The sequence below is a fragment of the Brassica oleracea genome, chromosome C8, assembly GCF_000695525.1.
Source record: "Brassica oleracea var. oleracea cultivar TO1000 chromosome C8, BOL, whole genome shotgun sequence".
Classification (NCBI taxonomy): domain Eukaryota; kingdom Viridiplantae; phylum Streptophyta; class Magnoliopsida; order Brassicales; family Brassicaceae; genus Brassica; species Brassica oleracea.
In genome coordinates, this window is record NC_027755.1 from 26,338,619 (window position 1) to 26,355,745 (window position 17,127).

The following is a 17,127-nucleotide window of genomic DNA, read 5'->3' on the forward strand; positions in this document are numbered from 1 at the left end:
CCCCGAAAAGAAAAAGAAAACTAAACATCAGAAGAAAAACCCCCAGCTAGGTAGATTCTAGTTATTATATATTAAATTTCAACTCAAAATAAAATCAACTGTGGGTGCGTTAGGCATGAGACTTTTATCCGAGATCCGGATCCGATCCGAGATCCGATCCGGATCCGATCCGAAAATCTGGATATCCGGAGAGGTCGAATTCGGATCCGGATAGTAAAATGATGGATCCGTCAAAACCGAATCCGGATCCGGATATCTTGATTTTTAGTCCGGATATCCAGATCCGTAAATTTTATTAATAACTATTTCAAAAATAATAATATCTATATATAAAAACTAATTTTATTTAATAAATTTTCATTTTTATAATAGTATATATAAATTTTATGTAAATTTTGTAATACTATACATAGAAATAACTAAAAACATTATATATTTTTTTATTTTTAAATTATTGTTAATATTTTATATATTAATATTATTTTTTATTTATTTTAAGGATCCAAATCTGGATCCGGATATCCGCCGGATATTATAATTTTTAGAAGGATATCCGACATCCGGATATCCGCGAACCCCGGATCCGGATAAAGATAATAAAATTATAGATCTGTCGGATAAAGATCCGAATATCTTAAAATTGCCTGGATATCCGATCCGTGTCAAGCCTCTCGTGCGTATAGTGAGTGACATTGTTCTAGTTTTCAACTCTGGGTGCGTATAGGGACTTGGTTTAAAACTCATTAATATTGATTTTCTGAAAATCCAATAATACATTAGACCATTTGCGGTTGTAATTTTTCTTCCAACACACATTTATACAAATATTTAATTTAGTCGAACACATTATTTTCAACTCTGCATGCTAGAGTGACATTGTTGACTTGTAGTCTTCGTCGACACAGTTAACTTGTTTGCCATCATTGTAGGAGCCAATGTTTGTGGTTGAAAATCATTGGTAGTCTTTAAAATATTAAACAAACAACTTTATCTTCATTTTTGTGTAATAATTAGCTCTGGTTTTTCTCTCTGAATTATTGTTCCTTCTCTCTCTCTTCAGAAATGGGAAGTTGTTTGTCTGTCTCCATTTCATGTGATCAACTTGTGAATCAAGTCTCTCAATGTTTATCGGTCAATGAAAGTTACATCTACAACCTTTCAGAGAATCTAGCAGCTCTGCATAAAGAGATGGAAGTGATCAAGGCAAAGCGAGATGATGTGCAAGCAAGGGTAAGCAGAGAAGAGTTTACGGGAAGCCGTCAAATGCTTGCCAAAGTCCAGGTATGGCTAAAGAATGTCCTCGACATCGAGAATCACTTTAACGATCTGCTTAGTACTAGCCCCGCTGAACTCCAGAGGTTGTGTTTTTGTGGATTATGCTCCAAGAATGTGAAAATGAGCTACCGTTATGGCAAATGAGTAATCTGGATGTTAAAAGTGGTTGAGAGTACCAGTTCTCAAGGAGACTTTGATGTGGTGACTGAGGGAGTTCATGTAAGTGAGGTTGAAGAGATACCTATCCCACCCACAATTGTTTGTCATGAAACATTGCTTGAAAAGGTATGGAACCGTCTCATGGAAGATGGAGTTGGGGTTTTAGGTTTGTATGGTATGGGTGGAGTTGGCAAAACCACTCTTCTTGCGCAGATCAACAATAATTTTACTAAAGTAAGAGGCAGCTTCGATGTTGTTATGGGTTGTGGTGTCTAAGAGTTTAGACATCCTTAAGATTCAAGACGACATAGCAAAAAAATTAGGGCTTTGGAATGTGGAGTGAGACCAAAACAATGAGTATCGTAGAGCCATTGGCATACACAATGTTCTCAAGACACGGAAATTTGTGTTATTCTTCGATGATATATGGGCGAAAATTAATTTAACGATTGGAGTCCCTTATCCGAATATAGCAAATGGATGCAAAGTAGTGTTCACCACTCGCTCTAGAGATGTGTGTGGGCGCATGGAGGTTGAGGACCTGATCGAAGTCTGTTGTCTAGGTTCCGACAAAGCATGGGAGTTGTTCCAAAAGAAAGTTGGAGAAAGGACACTGAAAATCCATGCAGACATTCCTGATCTCGCAAAACAAGTCGCTGGAAAATGTTTTGGCTTACCATTGGCAGTAGTGCCGGTCCTCAGATATTAGAGGTCCAATACGAAATACAAAACCGAGGCCCTTAACTATACATAAAAAGTTTCTCGATAAAAAATCAATTTTATAATAATTTTTTTACAACAACTTCAAAACTATTAAAATTTGATATTTTTTTTTGTAAAATAACTCTTTTTAATTTTTTCTGAAAATTATCTATCAAACTTTTAGAATCAAGGTTTTCTGATCATATTTTTCTTAGTTGATAACATAGTCAAACCATTAACCATTAAATATTTCTTTGTAGTATAGTTAATCGCAAGTAATATTTTTACAAAGCTTCTTTCGGTTGGAGCATCTAAAACGGGATTGTGAACATTATATCATAGACAATCTATATATTTTGATAACTCTTTTTATATTTTGGCCTTGTAACTCGTGCGAGAAGGTAGTAGAAAAAGAATGAAACACAATTCCCTCTGAAGAAAAAATAATTTAGCCTAAAAATAATTATTCTTAATTTATGTTCTTTTTTGACCCAAAAAATCAGTTTTGCCTTTTTAATCCATTCATATTAAATAACATAAAAGGATAAGTACGATTTAACCGTGTTTGTATATAAAAGATGTTTCGTCACTTTTTTTTAAGTTGTCTACAATACATATTGATCTATTTAAGTAACAACAATAAAAAAAGTAGTCCTTTTTTTTCTGATAAATCATGGCCCCATACGATTGTTTCACGTGTATGGGATGAAGCCCGGGCCTGATTGGCACTCAATGTAATCGGGGAAACTATGTCATGCAAAAGTACGGTACAAGAATGGCGTCATGCAATGGACGTTTTGATTTTATCGGCGGCAGATTTTTCAGGCATGAAAGATGAAATTCTTCCTATTCTCAAGTATAGCTATGATAGCGTAAATGGAGAGGTGGTGAAATCATGTTTTCTTTATTGCTCTCTATTTCCTGAAGATTATCTTATAGATAAAGAGAGACTGGTGGATTATTGGATATGTGAGGGATTCATAGATGAAAGCCAAGGTAGAGAAAGGGCAATAAACCAAGTATATGAGATCCAACAAGACGCTAGATATGAACTTGCTGAAGGAGCTGCAGCTCCTGGAATATCTTGAAAATCTTACCATTGAGGTCAGATCAGGGTTTGTTTTGGATCAACTGTTAAGTTCTCCTATGTTGGTAAAATGCATCCGAAAGGTAGACATCAACAGTATTGGAGAATCAACGAAAGTATTGACTTTGCTAGCTACGAGTGATCTACGTAGGCTCAACCTAACGGGATGCACAATGGGGGAAATACAGATTGAGAGGACAACTCCATGTTTCCAAAGTCTCTCCCAAGTCGATATATGTGTTTGCTATCGTCTTAAAGATTTGATGTGGCTGGTGTTTGCTCCAAACCTTGTTGATCTTAGAGTTAAATACTCAAATCAATTGGAAGAGATTATAAGCAAGTAAAAAGCTGCAAGCGTTACAGGAGGACTTGTTCCTTTTCAAAAACTAAGAAGCCTCAACTTATATCATTCACCTATGTTGAAGAGCATATACTGGAGTCCTCTGTCTTTTCCATGTTTGAGCAGGATCAACATTTCAGAATGTCCGATGCTGAGAAAGTTTCCGTTGGATTCTAACAGTGTTGTCAGGTTTGAAGTATTTTTCATTGAATACGCAGAGGAAGGGTGGATTAAAGAGGTTGAATGGGAAGACGAAGCAACTCAACTGCGTTTCTTGCCTTTTTGTAAGCTTAGCCCCGACCCGACAATATCACCAGATAAATCTAATACCCATACTCAATCCATAAACAGTGTAGAAGGTAACAACCAGTTATTTCATTATTTTTGAATATTGTCAATTTACAGATATTTGCTTTCAACCTTTGTGTAACTTCATACTCTTTACTTTTGACAAAATGAATGTAATCACTTGTAGGCTAACAATGTAGTAGAGTCATATTCATTAAATAAACTTATGATAACTGGGCTAAAAGTTCCAGAGAAACAAGAAACAATACATAAGTAGTCTTTTTTTTGACATGCACCTTTTCTTATAAAAGAGGTAACCAAGTAGAACTGTTAGTTCAATGTAACACTGCTAAAAATATTAATATTTTTAACACTTTGTCGACACGAAACATCAAATGCTTTGACACCATTTGCCCATAACTCTTGCAACTCACAAATCAGTGGCTGTAAGAATTCATCAAGAGATCTTCTCGGATGTTCTGGACCAGGAACAAGTATGGTGAGAAATAGAAACTCTCGTTTCATGCACAAAGAAGGGAGTAAATTGTAAGGTATGACAATCACTGGCCACAATGAATATTGCCTTTCATATTTTCCAAATGGATTAAAACCATCAGTGGATAGTCCGAGGTAGACATTTCTACTCTCTAATGCAAATTCCTCATAAAGGGACTGAAAGTGCTTCCATGCCTTTGCATCTGAGGGATGCACAATATCTCCCCCACTTGATTGCTCCTTATGTCATCTCATTGCACTTGCTGTCCGTTGAGATTGATATAGCCTTTTAAGCCTATCTGCTAATGGAAAATACCACATACGCTTATACGGAACTTTGGCTCTCCCACTGGTGGCCTTAAACCGAGGTTTTCCACAAAATCGGCATGACAAGTAGTTCGCATCTGCTTTCCAATATATCATACAATTATCGATGCAAACATCGATCATTTGATAAGGCAAACCTAGACCGGAAACAAGTTTATCTACCTCGTCATAAGAAGCTGGACACATATTATCTTATGGCAAATATTCTTTCACAAAACTAGCAACTGCATCTACACAGTCTTCTGCCAAATTAAAATCTGTCTTTATGCCCATCATCCTTGTTGCAGCGGACAAAGGAGAATGGCCATTTTTACAACCCTCATATATTGGATGTTTAGCTGCATCAAACATATCAAAAAATCTTCTTGCTTCTAAATTTGGTTCCTCAACCCTATTTCCGTCTTCTATAAAAGAGGAGATATTTTCACGAAATGCATCTTTTACCATTTCTACTGCATCTATAGATTCCTCTAAACTAACCGCCATATTTTCATTAGTTCTAGGTATATTTCCTATATCAACTTCTTTGTGTAAATACCAGATTTTATAGTTAGGTGTAAATCCACACTGATACAAATGATTCCATACTCTTTCTATAGGAATAAATTTACTATTATCACAACGAATACTTGGACAAAACATCTTACCTCCTCTCAAAGTAAGATCTTGGTTTCCAGCAAATCCCATAAATTCTTTAAGTCCTTCCGCAAACTCCTTTGAAATTTGGCCATTTGAATCCCATTGATTGTTCATCCATGAACGAAAATTATAACTGTTTGAAGACATTTTTTAATGCGTTGTTTCTCAGCTTTGGTGAATTGCCTACAATGAACTAAATCATTTATATAGAGAAGTATCGTTAACGGCTAGTTTGTTAACGTAAACAAAATCAAAATTTGTGGCAATTTTCTGACCACATTCAAGGTTGCTGACCACTAACCAAACGCCAAGAAACCGCTATTTTCTAAAGCAAATTGTGACTACGTTATGATCAAATTATGACCACTTTTCTGACCATATTTTAGTCGTCAAGATTTGGTCACAATTTTTTGACCATTTTCTAACTAATATTATTCGTTAGTAATTTATGACCACTTCTCGTCCACTTCTTTTAATCGTCACAAAATTGTCGGATTGTGGTCAAAACTTTTTTGATCAATTTAAGTGATCAGAAATTGTTATGTTTTCTTGTAGTGATTTGACTATGTTTTAATTAATAACATAGTCAAATTAATATCATTAATTAGTTCAAATTATTATAAAACTAGATATAATAATGCAATAGTAAAAATTAATGTAATATTATTAATTTCACCAAACATTAAAATAATCTGTTTTATTTTCATTTAATAATATATTTAAGTTTGTATTATCAATAAATAAAAATTATTATTAATATAGATATATCTTTTCTATAATTTTCATATTAACAGTTAGACATTTTAATTGCAATTGATATTTTACTTAAAATAAATACATTAAAACAAAAAAAATTAAAAGTATTAAAAATATAAATTACAAAATTTTAACAAACATAATATTTAATAATGGAAGAATAATTATTTATAAATTATAAATAATTTTTAATCCTTTTTACTTTTTTGTGGCTTTACTAAGGCTTTGTCTTGCCAATTTAGCGATTTAGAGCATGTTTAATGGGGGGTTCTTAGAGTAGGGTTCTTAGCGGAATATAAGAACCCGTCTCTTAAATTTTAACTAAAAAGCTAAGAACCGGTTCTTAATTTTTTAATTAAAAATTAAGAGACGGGTTCTTATATTCCGCTAAGAACTTCACCCTAAGAACCCCCATTAAACGTGCTCTACTCATTAGGATTAGATTCGTCAAAGAATATTGTATCTCCCAGCAACATTATTAATGGAATTCACGTACTTAACAAAAAAAAAAAAGTAAATAGGATTAAAAAATGAGATAGTGGTAGTTTAAGCCTATAAAAGATCATGTATATGTTTGCAAATGATAATAGTTTGTTGGCAAGACCAATTATAACATTGTAGTCAAGAATAGCCTTCTAAAAGATCAATAGTATCATAGAATCATCGACCATCTCCATAACCTAAGAATCAACGTTTTCAGCAATTGTCCTTTACATGAACTCAACACCAACGATAAAGCATAGAATGACAAACTTCTCAGAATCTTTAATTTGGAAAATACTTTTAGTGGTGAAGATGCAATCCTTGCTTCAATGAAAAGCGCTAATCTTTACTAGAATTTCTCTGTAGTTATTGAAAAGATCCAAAATTAGAATATTCTCCAAGGTTTCTTCAAAGATTCTATTTCGGATCTGCTTATCTATTGTACGTTGAAGTATAAGAGCAGGCTGATGGTGTTCTCCATGCTTCCTGCCATTCCTCTCCTACCAAACCGAATACATCTCTGTTTGAAACATGTACCGTATAAAGAAAAGGGTGATCTTGTCCCAGCCATCACCCACCAAGAGTTGAACCAAGATATCCCAGCAATTAGAGATGGAATCTTCTTTACTATATTGTTAAATCTAAGCTTGATTTTATGTACTTATGGGTTTCATCAAATGTGTGTGTGGTTGTGGATATAAAATCTTAAGAACATATGGCTAGACATGTGAAGCCCGTAGCCCGAGCCCGCCCAGCCCTAAAAATTACCGGGCTTGGGCTTAGCTTTATAAGCCCAAAAAAAATTGGGCCTTTCGGGCTAAGCCCATTTGGGCTTTGGGTATTTTGGGCTTAAGTCCGTTTGGGCTAGGGCCGGCCCGAAAACCCGAAATTTATATTTTAGCGTAAATATTATCCTTCTTTCTTGTAATCGAAACTATTATTAGTATTGATATATTATTTTAATATTTTTATCTAAACTCTAATAAAGCAAATATAAAAGTTTTTAATGCACTTTATTGTTTCATCATTACAAGTGTTACATTTTAAATTTTACAAAAGTACATTCTTCTTTCATGTACAACATGTTTTTATTTTCAAAATATAAAGTATAAAACGTTTGACCATGTTTATCATAAATTTTGTTCTCTTATATTTTTTGTTTTAATTGATATTTGATTATTTAAATCTTATTAAATTTGGTTTGTGTATAAAATGTTTTTAAAACATACGAAAAAATAAAAAATTTGTGATAGACAAGAAAATTATAAACTCACTTTATACTTTTTTTATTTTTTTAAAATGAAACTCTTTTTTTAATGAAAATTCACATGTATTAAAACGATAGAAATGACAATGACAAATTATTTTTTGAAAAGCCCACAAAAGCCCGAAAAGCCCTGTAGCCCTATAAGGGCCGGGCCGGGCTTTGAATTCTAGGCCCAAATTATTTTCGGGCCGGGCCGGGCCGGGCTCAAATATTTACGGGTTTAGCGGGTTTGGGCCGGACCGGGCCGGGCCAGCCCGAATTGACACCCCTACATATGGCGGTGGCTATATATATACATGTTGCTTATCTATACTTTCTCTGCCTTCTCATTTTCAGCCAAAACTACATTACATTATACCCTAGGATTAGCTTCACCTCTTCGTGAGCAAATTTTCTGTAGCCTTTTGATTGCTACAAAAAAATTTCAGCTAATTGCGTATCCTGTTTTTCAACCTGAATTGAAAAGAACTTCAATCTATTGGTCAAGTCTACAATGGGATTAGACCAAAGTAGACAAAGCTTTTCCCCTTTCAAGCGAAATCTAATACGATCAAATCCTAAGTTGATTCAGTCCTATAACCTAAATTTCTCGAAACTGAATGATTCTACCAAAATTTTTGGAGAGTCTAAAACCCTAAGGAAGATAGAGAGAAACAGAGAAAGAGATTATTCATCAAACTGTTTCGAGAAATTGATTGGCCAGTTAACAATGGCTCTAATGGGTTGCTCTTGGTCTCAGAGCAAGTATGATCTATTAATAATTGAACATTGATTGGTGCAGAGAACAGCAATTTCATTATGATCTAATTAAATAATATGAATCTGAACAAAGCAAAAAATCGACTAAATGCACTTTTCTGCACTGTACAATCTTTTACATGAGAGAGCGAGACAGTAGTGAAAAGGGTATACAAGTAGTAAACTTGGTATTATTTACTAAGCAAAAAAAGATCATAAAGACAGTTGGTATCCTTTGCCATAAAAATAAAAGACAGTTGGTGTCCTGTCTTTTGAGTAAAGACCAAACAGTTTGTATGATAAGGTTGAGGAAAACAAGGTATTACGAGGGTTATTTTTTTATAAAGGTAACAGCTCTTGCTCAGCGATTATGGCTTCATCTACATGTATATATGGATTTGATGCTTGTTTGCGTTTCCACATCAACCAGACTCCATAAGCTATTAAGCCAACAACTACAGCAACGATCAATATTGCCATCACCACAATGTTGTTTTTCATCACCCATCTTGCCCTAAAACCAAATGCAGTAAAAAAAGAGACTTTTCTTTTGAGACAATCTCTTCTTTTTTATGGTTAAGAATGAGTGTGTTGTACCGTTTTCTTGAAGGCTCGAGTGTGTAACTAACGAGCTCATAGTTTCCGAAGGTGTCAGGAAGCTTGATTTGATGATTGGTAAACCGAGAAACTATGCTCTACAAGGAGAATAAAGAAAAGTCAAGTAAGAGGATGAAAATATAGCAATAAAAAGAGATGTTTATTGTATACCGTTTCTGTGACATTGGAGAATAAACTAGAAGGTTCAGTAGGAACGACAACTACTCTAATGAGAGAGTTGTTTCCTTTGGAGGTGAGGTTCGATATATAGACCTGTGACAAATGACTCCGATATATTAGGAACAAAAAAGAGGGTTGAAGGCTTACAAGCTATAGACTATAGTGTGTTCATCAATATGGCTCACCTGTGAAGATTTGACATCCAGCTCCTTAGATAATACCTTGGAGAGCTCTTCCATGCGAGGTTTCAGATATGACGAATTGACAGTTAGTTGGATATCAAGGTTTATTTGACCAATCTGAATCTCCCCTCCTGAGGAAAATATGTACAAAAACATCGGTAGACATTAAATATAATAATTTTTTTTTTTTTTAGTTGTCACTAACCTGGGAGACTGCTTGATGTGTTGAGGGTTGGATTTGAATCATTTGAAGGCAATGTGGCAGGTGGTGGTGCTAAATCATCAATATGAAGCCTATCTGATAACTCAGAACAATTGGTTCTCCAGAATCCAACCTTAGAATTCTCACGATCATACACAACAAGTGTGTTGCGAACCACAATTCCTTGCAACACAAGACATAAGATTACCAGTGTAATAAAGTGAAGGTAGCCAGAAACAGAGTAAAGATATAATCTATTTACCTCCTAAAAGAGTTGTATGATCTTTACCATTTGGGAATACACCAAGACAGTATGCACCATGCACCTTGGAATGCTTTTATTCAACAAAAGAAGTAATCATATCAGCTGCTACAACATTAGCTATAGAGAGAAAATAAAATCTCATACGAGAATCACTTACTCGAAACAAGTAGTTTTCAGGGGACAACAGCCATGACTGTCCACTCTTAAACACCATTTCCACTGATGGAAATATCGTTGAAAGTCCAGCGGCATCGTTGCTTGAGCATAACGCAACCTAACTTTCAGTAACTTCCCTTGATTGAAATGTTTTGAAAATAGATCACAAAGACATAATACCTTGGAGCAACATGGAAACAAGTATCTTTAAAATTTGGATCAGGGCCATCAATCTTCTTTAATGGGGAAGCTTCTCTCATTAACTACACAATTAAACAACAGGAAGAAGATAAAGAGCCCCAGTCGTGTAAGAGAAAACAAAGATTCGAGAGTTCTTACAGCTTCCTCAAAAGCTGAAAACGCTGCGTCAGGGAGATAAGCATACGTAGTACCACTATCTAAAACAACTCCATGTTCTCCATCAAACGCTCTCGAGTCCAGCAACAAGTCCTTCCCAGCGACACGTATCCCCGTCAAATCTATATTGTAATATGGACTGTCTATGGTATTAAACCGTATCCATTCACCAATCAACACAAAAGACAAACCCTTGGGAACATACCTACGGTCAGGGTCAGAGTCAGTGAACATCATATCAGACGGGTAAGCAAACCCACCAAGAACCATGGAGCCTCCACCAAGATCCATCCCTCCATAACACAAAGCAAAAGAGTTGCTGATCAAACCTTTATCCACCAACTGATCAACAAGACTGAGATCTCCCTGTCCTAACCCAATAATGCCATCAGCACGTTGACTGTAGAGATCACCAGTCTCCACATTCTCACAACCGAAAACAGCTCGGTGCGGTGTAAGCTCGCTTTCGTTCCCGAACGATATAAGATCTTCTCCGAGGACGCCTTTGCTACTGCTGTGTTCGGCGTACTCACGCTCGTAAAGGCATTGTTCTTTATCGTCGTCACAGTGACAGTCCATGTTGCACTTCACTGGTTGGTACGTGGTGGACATCTCCGGCTGAAACTTTGGGTCCTGGTGAAATAACCACGAGATAAGATGTTTGAGGGATGTCATGGTTGATATGAGCTTTATTATTACCTGATGTTTGCCACATTGTTCGCAGTCGGAACAAGGAACGTAAGTGACAGTACTGCCGGAATCAACTATGAGAGCGAACATCTGTGGGGGTGTACCGATCCATAGACGCGTCGTGTAATACCTGCATGTTGCATGATGAAATGATACGTTCTACATTAATTATCAAATATCGGAGAGTGCTGATGAGAGAAAGGGAACTTAGTTTGTTCAGTTGATCGGGGGGTTACCCGTTAAGAAGAATATCGTCGTAGAGTCTCATGCGAGAGTGAGGGAGTGATTTTGAGTGGAGCTTTCGATGGAGAAGAGACATGGATCTCGAAGAATTGGGTTGAAAGAGAAACAACGGGAACACCATTGGACTGCGTGATCCGTCGGCGGGAGGAGGAGATTGGTGGAGAATGTTTTCAGCAGCCGCATTTGAACATGGAAGAGAGAGATAGATTAGGAGTGAGAACATCGCGCCGATAGACGCCAGCGCCATTTAATCGTCGGCGGAATTCTCAGGTGTGATCGTACCGACGGAGAAGATGCGAGTAAGAGGAGGGAAGAAGATGGGAAATAGACAGACGTTAGATCTACTGGAAGTTCGGAACCAAGCTTTGAGACAAAACACAGTTAATGGCCAACTAAATTACGAAACGACGTAGTTTTTTGTTCATAAGACTATACGCAGTTAAAATAATCACATGAAAATGAATCTACGCACCATCTTCTTCTTCCAGTGCCCACCATTTGAAAATTTCGTATATTCCAGACTTTTTGAATCATGTTCTGTTTGGCAACTTTGATGAGTGAACATGTTTCTTTGAATTATAAGTACATTCGGAAAACGCTGAGTGAGAAAGTTTTTAGTGGTAAAGACATGTATTCGATGGACACACACTAGAACTCGCGAACCCATGATGCAGAAAATTGGAACATAGCTGAAGAAGGAAACACATGCAAGTAAATAGAGCCGAAACCACATTAGACAACCCATCCCATGCAAGTTGATGTCTTGGGCTAGTAACGCTGGTGTCTTTGGATGTCGTTTCGAATTTTATCACCTATCATCTTTTTTCAGTGAGCTAGCTTTTCTAACATATCAAGAACTTTATATCTTCAGGAAGACGTAGGAAAACAGCTCGATCGAGCACGAAGATTTTATGCCCTCTTGTAGATCCGGTAATTATGAGTTGCTAATCCATATGAGAGACTCGCTTATTTAAACCAAAAGAACGAAACATGGTGATCTTTTGATGTCAAATGCTTTATATTAACAAGAAATTCATTGACCACTTTAGAAATTTTTCTAGAGTACAAAATATTTCTTGTAATCAATCATACGTTTGGTTGGCTTTGACACTGTACTATGTATCGCCCAGGCTCTGTTACTTGCAAGATCTCACTAGTCACGGTTTGAGTACAACGGAATGATACAAGGAATTATATAAATATGAAACATACAAATATTGACTTGAGAGTATATGTCGCAGGCTATGTCACAAGGTCCACTGATCAGTAACCAATTTAAATCCAGAAATTCCATATTTCCATGACACATTTTCATTTCAATCTACTAGTAATAGGTATCACGAACTCTATTCACTTGAGATTTGACAATGTACTATGTGTATAGGTCGCCTTGCTTAGAAAGTCTCACTAGTCACGGTTTGAGTCCAATGGAAATAAAAGCCCTGGGCACTCGGGTCCTCGTGTTGGTTCGGATCTTCTCGGGTCCGGGTCTTTCGGGTCTTGAAGTTTAGGACCCAATCGGTAATTTGAATTTATCGGTTCGGGGTCGGTTCGAGTCTTATCGGGGTCGGGTCCGTTCGGGTCAAGGTCTCAGGAAACAGTAAAAAACCTGTTATTTTCGGTTCCCAAAGGTTTCGGGTCGGTTTTGGGTAAAATTCATCGATTTCGGTAAAATTCATCGATTTCGGGTCAGGTCCTTCGGGTTACCCCAAAATTAAAGTACTAAACCATGAAATAACCTACTTTAAAACCTACATTATACCACAACTGAACTTGACAAATGAGCATGTTTAACAACAGATCAAAACTTCAAAACCTAAAATATCAATAAATGTTCAAACACAACAAATTAAAGCTTCCATGTTCCACAATCCAACATGACACAGTCAAACAACAACGCCGCAAACTGAAAACAAAAAGGTTCAATAAACATAACCAAAGCCAAAAGGAAAAAACAAACCAGACTGAGACTGGTGACAACTTCATTGATCATTAACATTCAAGTTTTCTCCAACTCGAACTCAAGGCTCTAAGTCTCTACCATCTGAAACTAAGAATTACGAACATTAAGAATTATAATATAGTTCATACATGAACTATGAAACTTACATTCATATCAAAGAGTTCCAAAAATCAAGCTTACCATTGCTATTTCTTCACTCATTCCTAAATCTCAAAGTCAAAGACTTATGAAGTTAAAACCAGGTTCAAATTCTAATAAAACTGAAACAACTAAAGGTTAGTAATCACAAGTAACAAGCATAAATAAAACTTGGAAAAAAGAGTAATAGATATTTGAAATTACCTCTCATAAAATCATCTTCTGTCTCCACCTTCTTAAGTAGTTGTTCTTGTCTTATAATTCCTCTGCCACACACTTTAATTTCGCATTTGAGTAGTGTTTTTAAACCCAGACTGAACCGACGGTCGGACTGGGTTGAACCATGAACTGAAAATAATCCGGGTTGAGTTAATTCTAAAACCCAACTAAAATCGAACCAGTTAAAATCCTCTATCGAACCGTCAAAAACCCAGGAACCGGGACCCAATGAACCGGCCAAGCCCCGGTTTGTATATAAGCTAAAATCTATATTATAATAGTTGAGTTTTTGCTCACTCATCCGCGCCACATCAGTGTTTTGTGGGCCCCACTTTTAAAAAATGTGAAAAGTGTCAAGTCAATGGCTCAAACCCGGGTTATTGAGATATAAACACTAACATTTATACCACTAAGCTAAATGATACTTTTTACACTGATGGTCGAACCAAATATATATTTTTGAAGCTCGGAAGCCCTTGCTTCTTCATCTTCCTCTAAGGGTCGGGCCTACAAGTGTTTTATGGGTTTCATTTTTAAATGAGATTCATCACGTTATACGAAAAAAACTCAAGTTTGCAACAATTATAGTTTTTCCATATTGTAAACTGTTGTGGTTTAACATGAGTTTGAGTTCTTTTTATCATTGTCTCAAACAAGTCTGAGTTACATAGTTGCGCTGTATGTCTGTTCGTAATCTGTTTTTTTCACCGGTGAACTCTTCATGTCCACATCTTAAACCGCTTGATCATAAATGTTCCTAATTTGTAGCCCCTCTGTAAACGCTATATATATGATTCTCATCTTTGATGAACTCAATATACATCTCCACAAAACTCATTGATTCCTCTTACATTTAACCATCTTCTAGAAAATGTTTCTCTCTGCCTCTCCAGTTCGTTAAACCGGCGTCCCGGCGTCCGTCACTCAACCTTCGAGTCTCTCCATCTTGTTAATAGTACTCATAGCATAGCCTCTGGCTTCCTCCGCTTCTGGGATTCCCTGAACTTCAAGAAAGACAGGGAGTTTCTTGGAATTACGGTTCTCTTCCTTGATGAAAAGGTAAGTTAATCTTCAATCTATCACACTTATTTAACATAATTGCTTTAATTTATTTCCTGATTCTTTGTTGAAAAATATTATTTACAGATTTCGTGATTCATGGGTTTACTCCCGTCGGATGTGCTAATCATTACATGCCATCTTTGAAAGCAGGTTCCAATGTAAAAGTCGATCGTTTTGAGGTTGCTAGGTGCTCAAGCATGTACAAGATAACTGGTCATCCATTCCTCATTGGTTTCATCTAACTAACCATTATTGATGAAGTCATCACGGGTGCTCCTGAGATCAATCTCCTGTCAAGATTAGACTGTTCGACAATCTCCAAGTGATTGCGAACACAAACCTAGAACTCTCATGTATATTATCATATTGCATCTGAGTTTATATTATGATTCGATATCATAACTGATATTTAAACTCGCAGATGTGGTTGGGCAAATCTGTTCTGTCTAGGGCTCTGACCTTACCAAAGAAACAACTCGAGTCGTTATCCGTCTCCACATTGATTCGTAAGAAACAATCAACACATAATTCACTTTATATTACTGTCTATATTGTGCTAACATCAATAATAAAAATTATTTCCTACCCAAGATTTGTGGTTGTCTATTTATCTCCCTTACTTATCAATCTAACCTTACACAAAACTTTATTTTACAGATTAAAAAAAAACCACAATAACCCAAACAATCAAAACACCAAAAACTAGAATCCCAAAAAAGACAAATCATTAATGATCACCTCTCTTTTTGTCTAATCTTACAAATAAACTTCAAAACAAATATACCAAACCAATCAACTCAACTAAAACTCAACGATACATACATTGATCCAGTAAACAAATACAACTACACGGCCAGCTATTTAACAATTTACAAACTTACTTTCGCAGATGCTTACGAAGAAGACGAAGACGACAACCAAGATCAGTGAACTTACCTAAAAAAAAAAGCAGAGTAAGTTACAAACTCTGATAAATATAACTAACAATGATTTTTGTTTACATATTACCCATCAAATAAAAGAGAAACAAACATATCCCCTCCAGGAGATACAAGAGACAACCCCAACAGACACAAAAGCGGCAACAACATCTCCACTTGCTCACTCCTCTTGTCTTATGAAAATAGCTTACATGTTCAATGTCAGCATACCAATGCTATTGTCTTCTTATAAGAAATATATATATTCGTTTAAAACCCATTAAGGTCAAATACTAATTGTCACTCATTTTATAGTTATTTCTACAAGTCTTCATGTATTTGTTTTAAATGTCCGGTAAAAACAACAAGTTTAAAAATAAAAAAAAATATATAACCAACATAATAAGAATAAAGAAAATTATTACTTAAAATTACAGAACTAAACTGGAGAAAAAATATCCAGAAACAAAAGATACTCTCAACAAACTTAATAAAATTTATATAATCTCAACAGTATAATTAACAAATTAAAAAGACAAACAAATAATAAGTCTCAGTGACACAGCAAGCAACACCATTATGGTGTGATCTTGAGTATCTGCAGTAAAAATAGAGGAGATACAGGAGGTAACACGCCCTTGCTCAGTCCCATAACCGATCAGAACCAGCTGAGATCAACAAAACAGAAACTTGCGGTGGTTAAAAAGATGCCAAAGCTTGAGAATGAATATGGGGATCATTACACACGACCACCAGACCCTATGCAGCATGAGAACCAAGTTATAATGAGCAATGGGCAAGGTGTATTGAGAGAAATCATAGATATTCTCCTAGGCAGCCACAAGGAGCTAGTTCGGCCACCAGATCAATCATCAAGATTTCTGCTTGTTTTTAGAGATCTAATGCTCTCACTCTATCCGGGAGAGCATAGAACACATGCTGAGACAGCCATGGTTGAGGCGTGCTTATGGAGTAAATGGAGAAAATCTTTTGCAGCAGCAGCTGGTTATGAGTTAAATGGAAAGGAAAGTTTTGTTTGCTACATAATAAGGCACGTGAGGGGCTTAGAGATGATTGAGCAAGGTTCCAAGAGCTCGCTGAAGCATGGAAAAGGATTGCAGTCCTGGGGATTTGTGTTGAGATGAGGTGATGAGGAGTGGATACATTGATAGAGGAAGAGTATTGGGGTGGTCAGTAAGTTTGGGATTTACCACAGTAACTTTAAAGTTACTGTGGTAACTAAGTGAAAGGAAGAGAAGTTACCAGGATGGGTTAAATTGGAGTCTAACTGATGTTAATCCTCTCTTATCTTAAGAAGGACGTGGGAAGAGGATAAGGAAGGGATAAGGGCTTACTTTGACAGCCTGTATGATGCTGGAAAGGAGAGGATGCTTTTT

At 36.1% G+C, this 17,127-nt stretch overlaps 1 protein-coding gene and 1 pseudogene across 2 annotated transcripts; one reads left to right on the top strand and one right to left on the bottom strand.

Moving 5' to 3' along the window:
- The first annotated feature begins 1,027 nt into the window (after positions 1-1,027).
- Positions 1,028-3,951, top strand: LOC106309057 (annotated as a pseudogene).
- Positions 3,952-8,766: 4,815 nt separating this feature from the next.
- On the bottom strand, positions 8,767-11,701 carry LOC106310978 (aspartic proteinase nepenthesin-2-like). Of its 2 annotated transcripts, none has more exons than XM_013748206.1 (12): positions 11,422-11,701; positions 11,195-11,315; positions 10,701-11,128; positions 10,478-10,634; positions 10,319-10,401; positions 10,140-10,239; positions 9,980-10,052; positions 9,721-9,900; positions 9,519-9,646; positions 9,325-9,426; positions 9,154-9,251; positions 8,767-9,011 (listed from the first exon to the last, which is right to left on the bottom strand). In XM_013748206.1, the coding sequence occupies exons 1-12, from the start codon at positions 11,673-11,675 to the stop codon at positions 8,933-8,935; spliced, it is 1,803 nt and encodes a 600-aa protein (XP_013603660.1). In that variant the 5' UTR covers positions 11,676-11,701; the 3' UTR covers positions 8,767-8,932. The 2 variants fall into 2 exon arrangements, with proteins under 2 accessions (XP_013603660.1, XP_013603659.1); XM_013748205.1 differs by having other exon boundaries at positions 8,767-9,070.
- Positions 11,702-17,127: the final 5,426 nt, after the last annotated feature.

Coding starts and splice junctions, on each gene's coding strand:
- LOC106310978 (XM_013748205.1), bottom strand. CDS start 11,675: ATGGCGCTGGCGTCTATCGGCGCGATGTTCTCACTCCTAATCTATCTC. Junction 9,252..9,324: donor TCTCCAATGTCACAGAAACG/GTATACAATAAA, acceptor TTCTCCTTGTAG/AGCATAGTTTCTCGGTTTAC. Junction 9,071..9,153: donor CTCGAGCCTTCAAGAAAACG/GTACAACACACT, acceptor ATTTGGTTTTAG/GGCAAGATGGGTGATGAAAA.